The sequence below is a fragment of the Cavia porcellus genome, unplaced genomic scaffold (assembly GCF_034190915.1).
Source record: "Cavia porcellus strain 051 isolate PalLab524CR breed Dunkin Hartley unplaced genomic scaffold, mCavPor4.1 scaffold_18, whole genome shotgun sequence".
Classification (NCBI taxonomy): domain Eukaryota; kingdom Metazoa; phylum Chordata; class Mammalia; order Rodentia; family Caviidae; genus Cavia; species Cavia porcellus.
In genome coordinates, this window is record NW_026947501.1 from 56,440,486 (window position 1) to 56,453,617 (window position 13,132).

Below are 13,132 nucleotides of genomic sequence, written 5' to 3' on the forward strand. Positions count from 1 at the left end.
CACTCTTTCCATCTGCCTCCAGGGTCCTTTCTTCCCAAAATAGCAAGAGGGACTTCAATGACCACATATGAGATCATCTTTTCCATGCATAAGAGCTTTAGAGGGCTCTGTGTAACCCTCAAGACCCACTGCTCACACACGACCCACACCTGCCCTCATTCTGCGCTGCTAGCCCCTCACCCCTGTGGTCATTCTGCTTCAACCCCACTGTCCTTCCTGCTGTGTCTCGTCTCTGCCAAGCCTCCTTCCAACCCCAGGGCCTTTGTGCTCAAGATTCACTATGCTAGGCATGCTATCTCCCTAGGTGTGTCCACATTCAGGTCTCTGCTTAAGCTACCTTCTCCGAAGGTCCTCCTCTGGTCACCTTGCTGGAAACAGTTCTGCTCACTGTAACAACCCAATATTCTGTATGCTGTTCTCTTGTTCAGTGATTTTCTTATCACTGCCGAGGAGATAAATCACAGGACGCTAGAGCTCATGACCGGAGCTTGACCCATCCCGGCGTGTTCCAGGGGAGGAAATGAGATCAGAGGCAAGGTGCGCCCAGGCTGTGCCCTCCAGCCCTCTTCCACATGAGTCCGTGTGACCTCAGTCATAGCCCTGACAGACATTGTTTCCATTCTCGGCACTCATCCAACCCAAAGACACACTCCTAGGGCAGACAGGCAGCAATCCCGGGAGAGTGAGAAGAGGACCAGAGTGAGCTTCACTTCCCATGGTCTACTTACCTTCTCTAGCTCTTCCAGAGATCCGAACAGCAGGCTTCCTGTTCTCATTTAAGAAACTTACATTGACCTGGGGGTATCAGAATCCTGGAACATGAAACAAAAGCGATCTCTAAAGGCTTAAGGCCAGCAAAGGACTCTAAGTAACTCTGAAACTCTGTGGTTTCTATTTCTTTACTTTCAGGAGAACTGGAAGAAGATCTGAATAGTTTTTTTTTTTTTTTTTGGTAGTGGGCATTGAACTCATGATCTCACACTTACTAGTGAACGATGTGCCACTGAACTATATCCCCCGCCACCTGAGTAGGTTGTTAAGAAATCACTAAAAGTAATTTTTGAAGATATATGACAATGTTACTTTTGGTAAGTAATTTGAAAAGACTCCAAAGAATTGAGTGACATTGTTAAAATAAAATTCCTTTCATATGGATTTACTTATATTTATATGTACAGGTTTTCTCAGTGGTTACATTTAAGAAAACCGAAAAACAAATAAGATCAATGCTAAACTCATGCTGTAGTTACAAATCATACACAAAGGCATAAAACAATTTAGAATATCCATCTCATTAATATATATTATTAATAAAATAAAAATTTATGATATATTGATGGATTGTATATTAACAATAATTGGAATAATAACACAACCTGGAAGAAAATTTAAAAATTAATATGTTATGCTTATACAAACATATAATAATAAATTGAGTACATGTTTTTATTGCTGTGAAGTACAATAACATGATTAATATAGTGCTTTTACCAACATATATAATATTAATATGAAATGAGGATAAATATCAGCTCAGGGAAAAAGAAATGTAACAAAGTTTTTGACTTTTGAAGAGGAATTTGTATAAATTTAGGTGGATGACAATAGGGCAATGATCACTAGAGTATGGAGATTTTGCTGGGGACAGTTATAGAGCTAAGACAGCATTTTATTTATTTACTTGTTATGTTTAAGAGAATAAAACAAAAGAAAACAGAACAAAGTAGATTAGAGCAAAACAATGCAAGTAACTCGGGATTTCAAAACCAGAGAACAGGAATTAGCAGTTTTATTTAAAATATCAATACACTTTTCCCTTGTGATCTTCAGGGAATTGGTTCCAGAACCCCTTGAGAATAGTAAAATCCATGAATTCTCAAATCCTTTATGTAAAGTGGTATAGAATTTACACATGTAGTTGAAATCTCTAGATTACTTGTAATATCAAATACAATGTAAACATTACATAAATAGTTGTGTTGTTTGCAGCATAATAAAAATAGTCTGTTCTTGAGTAGTACAGATCCAATGTTGCTTTTTTTTTTACCTTTTCCACCCACAGTTGATTGAATCCTCAGATACCGACTCAAGGCTATGGAGGGCCATCTGGATTTATGACAATTCAGCAATGAATGATATCATTTGCCACCAGCTCTTTAAAATGTTGATGAAAAAAATTTACGTATTAACATAAAAAATATATAAAAGGATATGAGGTGGGGTAGGAGGGGCCACAATTTTAAAAAACTTCTTTCAAGTTTTGGAAGACTGAAGATCTACAAGGGTCAGGGCACCAGAAAGGTCTTTTGGGGGAGAATATTGGACTTGTGGCTGTATGGGGAGCCTGCCAGTGGGTGGCATTCAACTGGGCAATCTCGGGTGACTATGGCTCCATTCCCAAGGCTGGGAGGGTTCTGATCCTCAGGCTACGGACGTCTGTCCTGCTGGTAATGCTCAGTCTCAGACCCAATTTATTTTGAGCCGGAGTAGTGTGTGCAGACACTGCTCTGTGCAGACACTGCTCTGTGCATCTGGAGGATTCCTCCCCGCTGTAAACTCTCTTCCAAACCCAGTAGTCACACACAAACTGCTGTACATGGCCCCCTACTGGTCACTAGCTTCTCCACATCCTGCATGGTGGGTAGCAGGTTGAGCGAGAGGTGACTGGAACCTTTTGGCCCCTACTGCCTGACACTTGGGGCCCCATCAGTAGTTGGATGGCGGATTTCATAACTTGTTTTTTTCTGGGGGTGGATGCAGTTGGGGTGGTAGAAGTGAGGAGAGAGAGAGAGCGTGAGAGTCAGAGTGAGAGCGAGAGTGAGAGACAGAGACAGAGACAGAGACAGAGACAGAGACAGAGACAGAGACAGAAACAGAAGTATTGGCTCTTTCAGAGAGCCAGTGAGGGGACTCAGGACCTGAGAGTGGCCACCAACCAGTCACAATTCTTGTCTCAGTCCCCAGAGGATTGCTGCTTGCTCAGGCCTTCGCTGAACCTTTCTATCTCCAGCTGCCGTGTCAGCTAGAAGTTGCAACATTCTCAGCATTGGCGAGACTCCTAATTTGAGAGAGCAGCCCTGGGACCCTGGCACACACCTTGATTCTTCCATACCAACCTTTGCTTCTCACCTCAGCCCCACCTTTCCTGGTGACCTTACTTCATGTGCACAAAACCAGATCATGGTTTTCTGACCATGATCATTTCATGACCATTTATGAGAGGGATATATGACTTCATTTCATGAGCAAGTAGTTGTGCTTATGCAAATAAGAAAAGCAGTGCTTCCGTACTGCCCAGGGAGAAAATTTTATCCCTCAATGTTTTCACACTGTCAATTGAGGACCCAGGCTCCAACTATGATAATTGTATCTTTGGGCGGACATCACTCCAGTCGTCTGGATCATCCTCACCCTGGTTTCTGTTTGAACTATCTGTTTGTGGGTAGCTCGGCAAGACTGTAATAGGGGATGAGGAATGGAGTGGTTGGAGGTCTGTGCAGAAAACACACCGATTTACAACTCCGCCTCTCACTAAGGCGCTGTAGCAGTCAGCCACCCCTCAAGTATGTCCTTCAGATCACGCGTGCTCCCACACACCACTGGCTCATTTACCTTCCCCTAACCAGGCACTTACTTCCTGCAGCCCAAACCTATAGGACGAGTCGCTGCCTGTCCTTAGTAACTGTTACAGTGTGTGAGACAGCAAGTCAAGCTTACAAAGCACCTGCCTCCCACTCTCCTGTTATTCAGACTCTTACTGACAGCTGGTAGGAGCTGTGGTGGTGTGTTGCTTGCAGAAGTACATACAAGTTAACTGCTTGGTCCATCAAAAACCTTCCCCCACTTATAGGTGCTGCATTTGGCTGAGTTCTGGGAGGATCCAGCTCTCCTCTCTCAAATCATCTGACTCGTTCCATTTTAGAAGCCGCCTGCTTTTCTTCTTCTAGGCCAAGGACACCTAGTGCAGAGGAATGGCGAGTTGTTATCAAGAGGAGAACTTGGTTCCAGCCCAGGAATGGAACAGTCTTTGGAGGGTCAATGTTAGTCTTTGGCTCAGATCCAGGAATAGAAACTCAAACATGCTGAACATTTTATTGCAAAGGATTAAATGAATACATATATGAAAAATTCACAAATATATTCTTCCTTTAAAAATTCAAACATGAGAAACAAAGCCAACAAGGTTCCTTTCAATCCCTTCACCCCCCACTTAACCCTAATTCTTGCTGTTTTCAGTCTGGTCAATACCGGAGCTGTCTGCCTTCTCATGAATAGAGTTATGCACTGGACATGTGCAGTGGCTTTCTTTAAAGTGTAAATGTTACTGCTCTGCACTTTTTTCTGAACAATTTGCCCTTTTTTCTCAATGATTTGCCAGGTATCTTTCCATTTTTGTATCATTTCCTTTCTATTTCACTTATCATGGTTTGTTTCATTTCTTCCTTGCCACTGACAGGCTTTTTCCAGCTCATTACATTAAGCATTTATAAACAATGCATCCGTAAACATCCTTCACCTTGCCTCTTTGGAGGGACACGGAAGAGCAGAACGCTGAGTCACGGAGCATTAAAGAAAACTCCAAACCCCAAACACTGCCAATTTTTTCTCCACAATGGCGGTTACAATTTAACCTCACAAAAATGAACAGGAATCTGGCTTCCTCACAGGGTGAGAGGCTTTCACAAGCTGTCATTCTCCTTGGCCTGCTGTCTTTTTTGGGACAGACAGGGGAAGTGGAAGTGGGTCACTTAGCCATGGAAAGGGAACCATTTCCCCAGCTGGGGCTACAGGGCTGCCTCAGCTTTCTTAGCAGACCAGTTGGCTGCTGCCCCAGCTCTGCTCAGTATTGTAGAATGGATGCTGCCAGGGTGCCTGCTCCTAATAGCTGTCACATCCTTTTGAAGCCCTGCCGTTGTCTGCTCAGCTTGGAGAGCAACAGATGAGGAAAAGAGGCATTGGGTGGGAGTTGCTGAGGACGGGCTCATTCCAACAGTTGCTTTCCGACAGTGAGTCATGTGCAATTCAGTTTTTGCAAAAGGCTTAAAATTATTACTACATTATTTCTCAGTAGATAACACACCCACACGATGTAAAAAAAAAACTTAAACTGTATAAAAAGCATATGAAGAAAAATGTTGCTTCTACCCTGTCCTGATATGTCCGGATGCCAGCCTTCCATGATGATTTTATTCCTTTCGTATGCATCAGTTAGTTTTTCAGATCAAATACAATGGACTATGCTGCCTTCCTCTCTACCTTTGGTTACATGAAAGTTAGCACATCTTTTTTTTTTTTTAGTTTCGCGGATCAAACTCGCTATCTCGTGCTTGCCAGGCAGGTACTTACGTGAACCAAGGTAAATTTCCAGCCCCAAGTTAGCACACTTTAAACACTGTCTATGTCTCATTTCTTTTCTAGTTATCAGGATGTTGTGGAGAGAATTTCATGACAACACAGTTTGTTCACATTCTTTTTAATAGTTGCATATTATTCCATGTCCCACCATCATTTAACCAGGCTCTTGTGGATAGAGAAGTGGACTCTGCAATTTTTGCTCTTCCTGATATTGTGCAGGAAATAATTTTGACCATATGTCATTTCACATGGGTTCTGTTCATCTGTAGGCTAAATCCTCAGAAGTGAAATTCCTGGGCCAAGGAGGAAGTGCATTTGTGATTTTCATAGTTATTATCAAAATTTTCTCTATAGAAGTCATATCAATTTATTTTTCCATGTGTCATGTTTAACAGTGGTATCTTCCTCCCACTGTTTCACCAAGAGGGTGTGTTGAACTTTTTTTATTGTTGTCAATCAGATAAGAGAACACAGTCATCTCAGAGTGTTTTCTCTGTGACTTTCCTATGATGACTAATGTTGAGCACTGTTTACGCAGCCCAGGACTCAGCAGTGGTTCTTTTTCTGTGAACAGCAGTCAGAATCCTTCTACTGTTTGTTGGAGTTTGGCTCCTATTTTTTTCTGATGTTTTAGAAGGTGCTTGATACACCCAGAAAATTACCCTTTTATCTGGGTTAGAAGTCACAAATGTCCTCCCTCCCCAGCTTGTTCTATGTTTTGATGCTGCTGCTGGTGACTTCCAGAGTCTTGAGTTTACTGTTGCCTCATTCACTGTCCACCTCCGTGCCTGGGTTCACACTGGCCCCTGGACCTGAGGGACCCTGTCTTTATTTTTCTATCTGGGGAACTTCCACTTGTTCCTGTAGGCCTGAGGCATGCTGTTCTACTTTTCAAAAATTAAACAATTTTTTTTCAGATCATTTTAATAGTATATAATGCAGATAGTTCTCGTGGGAGGAGGAGCTGGTCCTTTTACATGCACATCTTAATTCCTTTTCTCGTTCCGTTTCCCTCACCTCCTTTCTCCCTCCATCTCTTGGTCCCCTCCCTTCTCTTTTGAGAATATCCATCTCCCCCCTTCCTATTGCCTTTTATTTTGCTCTTTATTTATACCTTGGATTTCCCCTATAAGAGATACCAGGTGATATTATTGAAGCTTGGGTGTCTGATTTAACATTATGGTCTCCAGGTACACATATTTTCCTACAAATGATACAGGTTCCTCCTTCTTTACAGCAGATTGGTACTTCACGGTGTGTATGCTGCTCCTTCCTTCCAGAGCTTGGGACTCTGCTCTGCTTCTCCTTTCTTGCTTGTCTTGCTTGCACTTGTCACACCGCCTTGGTTTTGCTTGTACACGTCTTCCCTTCCTACCTCACTAGGAACTCCTTACATTCCTTGTCTTTGCTCTCCTGGCCCTTAGTACATAGCAGTTGCTTAATGGATGTCTGTGGGATAAATGGACAGCAAACCACAGATGTTACCAGCAACTCCTTGTGCTGCTTCAGCTGATCCTAATTTTTTAGTGAATTCTCTTGTTGAAAACCAGAGATGCAGAGGATGGGAGAAGGGACTATTTTGGTAGCCAGGTTATCTATCAGGTTCTGTGCAGCACCGAGGAGAGGCTGCCTGGCCTCCCCATAAGAATTCCTGTGGTCTCATGTGTGTTTACTTTTCTGTGTCGAATACAAGACAAGTCAACAGGGGCAGAACATTCTTTGTTTTGAAGTGAAGTTTATTTCAGAACTATCAGACAGTGGGATCATACTTTTTTATTCATCAGAATTTTCACCTACATTATCTGAATTTATCTATTTTCAATCCTAATGAACATTTGATGCTGACAATGTACCAGCCCAAATTACATTCATTTCATAAATATTAAAGACCAGGCGCTTCCACAGGCACTGCTGCCTCTTGTCATCCTTGAATTAAATTAAATAGATCAATCAAGCAATAAATAAATAAATAAATAGGAAAGTGGTTGCTTAACAGGAGCAGGAAGCAAAAGATAGAGGGTGTCTTTGAGCAGAAGGTGCTGGAGTCTCTACCAGCTCAACTTGGAGGAAGCAGGAGAGGCGAGAAGGGAGAGGAGAGAGAGCTGTTGCCTGGGCTGGTGGCAAGAGCACCCCTTAGCGTGCTCTAAGGGAAGACAGCTGGATGTCAATAGGTATCAATTAAGTCCAGTCTGCAGCTGTGCTCAAATCTTCTTATTTCAGCTCTGAGGATCAAGGCTACATTCAACAGATGTGGACCCATGGGTGCGATGCCCTTTAGGAAGACACTAGTTCTAACTTGAAGTCAATTATATCCTGGCCATTGTTATTTCCCAGGAAGACAGGCTTATGTTCTGCTTGAGAGGTGCTGATGTACCAGTTGGGGAACTGAGCGGATTCAAATTCCACTGTGCTTTTGCTGGTTATCTTGTTGAAGACAAATCGCTTTTCCATCTTCTTCTTTGGGTACTGTTTGCCATCTACACTCTGCAGAAAAATAGAAATAAGAATTTTCATGAAGGAAGGGACAAAGAGCATAGTAGAGATAATGTTGAAGCCAGTTAGAGAGGAAGCTGTGGCAGGCTGTGGAACCACGACTGGGCCTCCTGTGTTGTCTTTGGGGTGCCATATAGTTACTGAAGAGTCCTTTGTGTTTTCTATATCTGAGAACCAATACCAGGGAGCATCATATAGATGCAATTAAAAGAAAAGAAGTAAACATTAGGTGAAAGCTTCATGGAGTACCTAGCTTCTAGGTAGGTACTTTGGATGTGGTTTTTCTATGGTCCTGGGTAGAATGACATCCATAGAACAGTGAGTTTTTGCTAGGAAAGCTGCAAGTGGTGGTGGTGGGATTGTGGAAGTGTGGTAGAGATTAATGACAGATTTCTTTAATTGGATATAAAGGTTTAATCCTTGCAGCCTTCACACTGAACAACCTGTCAGAGTGGGAACAATGGCAGAACACACTAACAGGGACACAAGGGTTTAATTTTCTGCAGTAGGAGTGACCTTTGCATGCACTTAAAAATTATGTTAAGTCCATTTTAAATTTATGCAGAATTGTCAGGCAGACCTGCTCTCAGATTTTCCATGGGTGCAGGTGGGGAGCAGGGAGTTGTGGGGAAGGAAGTGATGGCTTAGGGTGCTTCAGAGGAAGCTGAGGCTGTCCTTTTTGGTATCTGCTTACCTCCAGCTGCAGGACAGGTTTACCATCTTTCATCACACAGGACAGGTACAGATTCTTCCCCTTGAGGCCCAAGGCAACGGGCATTTTGTTATCACTTCTTTCTCCTTGTACGAAGCTCATGGAGAACACCACTGGAGAAAGGAGAGGGACCTTGTGGTTAGGGACACAGCATTGCCAGGTGGGCCCAACCACTGGACTGCATATGTAGAACTTAGACAATTTAAGCATCCTCCATGGGAAACCACAGTGAGGGCCCTTTGGCCTTGCAAATAAGACAGGTAACTTTTCACCGATTATAGCTGGGCTAGTTGGTTGATCAATGTAGAGGGCCAGGAGTCGTGTCCCCAAAGAGTTAGAAATTGTGTTCTCAAAAGGAATCAAGCACCAGAGCTGCTTCAGGAACAGGGCAGGAAGTGGGGGAAGAACTGGGAGAGGAGTGATGTGGCTGGGGCATTGGCCCCCCAAAAGAAACATTCATTTTGTTCTTTCATAGTCATAGCAGTCACAACTGGAGAACTGGTGCCACTCTCAGCACTCAGTTCTAAAGAAATAGTATTTTCCTTGCCTGGCTAGGAGTAGGAAGCTTTGATCTAAAGGATGCTGCCTGCCAAGACTGGCAGCTTTAGGGGAGAACATGCCGCTGCCTTAGTCACAGAGGCATGGTGTCAGGGCAGTCCCCATAGCTTTGTGGTGGTCTCATCACATTTGAGACATGTACTAGTTAAAGCAGAGAGATATATTTCCTGATGGTTAGTAAATTTCCCTGCAAGGAACCATGTGGTATTGGGTAGGAAAGGCGTTAGAGTTAGGAGAAGGGAAAGACCCACTATTTCTCACTGGTCTCATTTTAGCCTCAACAACAGGAAAAAGGAACCCACAGGCAGTTAGGGCATGTCCATCAAATGACCCCATACTGTCCCTGCGTGACTTGGAGGACAGTGGTCCTGGGAGTGCTTGAGTAGTCTAATTCTCCCGGTCACACCTTCTGCTAACAAGCGAACATACCAAAACATTCAAATTAAAATCATGCAGCAAAAACTGATACATTCAAATACTATGTTTCTTTTCACTTCAGTTAATAATTGCTTTAGTGGTTATTTGGTTCAGAACATACACAAATTGTCAGGAAGTCAGGAAGGGAAACCAAAATGTCTCCAGTTACCTTGTCGGTTCAGATTGTCTCCATTGAGATGAAGAGCTTTCAGCTCACATGGGTCAGACAACACCAGGCGTTTATGCTGTATGTCGTGGAGTGTGCAGTTCCGTGATGGGACAGGCGTGTCGCTCTCATACTCCTCATCCCACGTGTCACAGACGATGGGCTCTGGAGTTTGGAGCACACATGTTATGAGGTCAGAAATTCAGAAGAGTAAGCCCAGTGATGTGGGAAAGGAGAATTGAGTTTCTTGGAGGACATCTAAGCATGAATGGTCAAAGCTGAATTTGAACATCAGCAAGGAGGAAGTTGGGAGTTGGTGGTTGAGCCCTGGGTTCAAGCTTCACCACTGTTATCGCTCACTGTGAGCTTGCAACAGAGGTACTTATTGTGTAACACTAGCCTGATAGGGAGGTTGTGAGATCTGCAGGCTATACTCTAAGTGAAAGCACGCTGAAAATGAGTGAATTGCACTTGTAAACGGTTGTCAAGGTCTTATGTAAGAATTGTTTCAGTGAAAGAGGTGGTTAGTTACTTTTTTGGTTTCTTTGTTTTCTTAATCACTAGGCTTTCTACCTTTAAAGGGCTTCAATTTAGGGAGAGTAGGTGGCCGTTAGTGATGCACTGAGAAGTAGCTGGGTGAAGGTCTACCGTCTACTCTTAAGCTCTCAATCAATACCTTCTTCAAAGATGAAGGGAAGCAAGGGTCTCAGGTCATCATCCTGGAAGGCCCATGTGCAAGGAGCCAGCTTTTTCCTCAGCTTTTCCACTGCCACGATGAGTGAGACGGTCTGCCTGAAACTCTTGTTGAAGTGTTGATGGGAGATTTGCAGCTTGATCCCCTCATCCAGAGAGCAGAGGTCCCGGTCTTGGAAGCAATACTGTTGGTAAACCAAGGCAATGAGCACGTTAGGGTGGTCGGGTCAGCTAACTGCTGCGTGGACATCAGAAAGCAGGAAGGTCTTTTAGCCACAAGAGGCTTTTAATTCCTGTGTCTTTGAAGCCCAGAGATGTTAAGTGACTTACCCAAGGACACTTAGTAACTAGAATGTGGGCTTCCTGACACCCTATATGCTATATGCAAATCCATTTACTTATTATCTTTCTTTCTGTGTTGCAGAGTTTGGCTTAGGTGATTGGAATTGGCTGATCCTATCTTCTAAGAGAAATCTCAAATTTGAAGATTGGTTGTCTTCCTAGTACAAGGCAGCATAGACAGCCTTGGCCAATGAGTATGGTGCTGTGGGAGGTGCACAGTGGCCAGCAGCATGGAATACAACCCACATAGACTACCCTTGAGAATGACACACCCAAAGCCCCTTTCTCTGAGCATCTCGGTGTTGGACACCTTCAGTGGGTAGGGGGTAAAGCCCCAGAGTCTCACCTGCATCTTATTGGGGCCGTCGACCTCAAAGAACAGTTCATTTTCGTCACTGTAATAAAAACAGACACATGGCTCAATGATCTCTCCTAGACAGATTAATCTTCCCTTCCATACACACAAGTCTTCATTATTAGTAAAACTGAAAACAGCATTCTTGCAAATTCAATGGTGTTACACAAAGAATCATTGAGAGGGAAGATTCCAGACCAGGCAAGTAGTATCCCAAGTGCTCCTGACTGGACCCTAAGACATCAACCCTAGATCTACATCTCTGCTAAAATCTCAGCTATTCCTTTCACCCAAGTTTTGCAGAGGGGTCCTCTGGATCATCCACCTAGTGTCTTCTCTTTCCTTGCCATCTACAGGGAGCCCCTACAGGAACAAGGTCTGTGTGGTCTCTGAGTCCCTAAGTGAGACTTGAAGTAGGAAGTGAGTCACCACACCAGGTTGACTTGAACACTGCTTGCTACTGACAGAGGCACTCTGGGTCAAATCTGACCTCCAGGTACAGATAATCCTGCACTCTTGAAAGGGGAGCCCTGGGCCTGGTACTAGTCTCAGTCTCCCCACTGACCTGTGGTAAGCTGTCACTTCGCTGCTGAGTTCAGGAACTGCTGCCATAGCTATTTCAGAGACCTGTGAAAAAGAGGAGAAAGTGAATGACCACGTGCAGTGCCACGTGCAGTGTCCCTGGGGGCTGCCTTCATTTGTAAGTTTCCCCCAGCATCTAGTACACGAAATGATCTGAGAACGAGTGAATGCATGAGAGGCCCATCCTTTGGATCTAGAGGACGACACTTGTGGAACCAAATTCACACCAGGAAAATATTGCCAGAAGACTTGGGGCCAAGGCTTGAATGTTGGCCTCTCGGATATCAGCTGCTAGATAAGCAATATTCATTCCCAGAATATTTTATAAGTCATAGCATTGCAGTATACCTGGCATTTTTGCAAAAGGTCCAGTCCTCAAGCAGAGAGAAAGGAGGCATGGGGTAGAGGTAGGAGTGGGGTGGGGAAAAGATCTTTAGGACAGAGTGGTAAGAGAGAGTTACAAGTCATACTGGAGCAATGAAGATCCGCTGGAGAGAAGTTCAGATCAGTCTGCTGTGCCTTGCACCCAGAAGGAATTTGTGGTCTTCCAGTTTCTCCCTCCTTCTTTTATGTTCCTCAAAAGCAGAAGTGAAGAGCTAAGAAATTTCCCCTTTGGTTAACTGATGTCACAACCAAGTCATAGGCATGGAGTGGAGGAAGGGGCTGGTGGGAAACTCTAGGGGAAGAGGCTAATTTGCTGAAACGACTCCCAAGTCCCTGGAAGAGCAAGGGATACCAAACTGACACATTTTGCAAATGTGTCATTGTGAAATAGGCATTGCTTTTCTTAGACCACTGGGCAGATGATTCAATATTAAAATACTGGATTTTCCTGGGTTGGAAAAATGTTAATTTAGGATCTGTGCAACAAGTGGGAAACACACAGATGTACGTGCACATGCACACATCCTTGTGTTTAAGTTCAGGAAACCTTCCATTTGAAGGTGCATATATGGGTGTAATGAAGTGGCAGCACCCCTTTAGATTCTCTAAGAAGATCAAGCAGGGAAATGCTATCTTTTGATAATATCAAGCATGACCAGGCTCTGTCCAACCCAGAGACGAGCAGTGTTTGACCCATGGTAACGCCTGAGGGCAGCTCTTCATTGATTGACTACACGGGTGACCAGGTCATAAATGGTGCAGGGATAAGAATGCAAGCTGGTTTAGTGCTCTTATGACAGCACTGAGTTGAAACCTGGCTCACTTTTCTAGTTCCCCAGGGAGGCTGTGAACTTGTTTACTGTCAAGTTTAGCAAAGTGCCTAGCATGTGAATGTAGGCAGGAGGGGTTTCATTAGCTGAATGAGTGGGCAGGGATTGGACAGTGTTTTCATGCAAAGAGGTGGATGCCTAGTATGTGCCAGGTACTGGGCTTGTTCTGCATTATCCAAGACAGACAGCCCTTGATTTTGACAGAGGACAATATCTGAGGTATGAATAAAATAGGCTATACTTTG

General features: G+C 43.9%; 1 protein-coding gene across 3 annotated transcripts; it reads right to left on the reverse strand.

The window, feature by feature from the left end:
• Positions 1-7,070: 7,070 nt before the first annotated feature.
• Il1b (interleukin 1 beta) lies at positions 7,071-12,249 on the reverse strand. Of its 3 annotated transcripts, none has more exons than XM_013147281.3 (7): positions 12,144-12,249; positions 11,657-11,718; positions 11,083-11,131; positions 10,378-10,579; positions 9,705-9,866; positions 8,543-8,673; positions 7,071-7,839 (listed from the first exon to the last, which is right to left on the reverse strand). In XM_013147281.3, the coding sequence occupies exons 2-7, from the start codon at positions 11,701-11,703 to the stop codon at positions 7,630-7,632; spliced, it is 801 nt and encodes a 266-aa protein (XP_013002735.1). In that variant the 5' UTR covers positions 11,704-11,718; positions 12,144-12,249; the 3' UTR covers positions 7,071-7,629. The 3 variants fall into 3 exon arrangements, with proteins under 3 accessions (XP_013002735.1, XP_063085395.1, NP_001166439.1); NM_001172968.1 differs by lacking the exon at positions 12,144-12,249 and adding an exon at positions 12,022-12,120 and having other exon boundaries at positions 7,108-7,839; XM_063229325.1 differs by lacking the exon at positions 12,144-12,249 and having other exon boundaries at positions 11,657-11,719.
• Positions 12,250-13,132: the final 883 nt, after the last annotated feature.

What these genes read in the sequence shown, in the direction of transcription:
- Il1b (XM_013147281.3), bottom strand. Translation starts at nt 11,703, where the DNA reads ATGGCAGCAGTTCCTGAACTCAGCAGCGAAGTGACAGCTTACCACAG. An exon ending in AGACAATCTGAACCGACAAG is followed by an intron (nt 8,674 to 9,704) that starts GTAACTGGAGAC and finishes TCCTTTCTCCAG; the next exon opens with TGGTGTTCTCCATGAGCTTC. An exon ending in AACCTGTCCTGCAGCTGGAG is followed by an intron (nt 7,840 to 8,542) that starts GTAAGCAGATAC and finishes ATTTTTCTGCAG; the next exon opens with AGTGTAGATGGCAAACAGTA.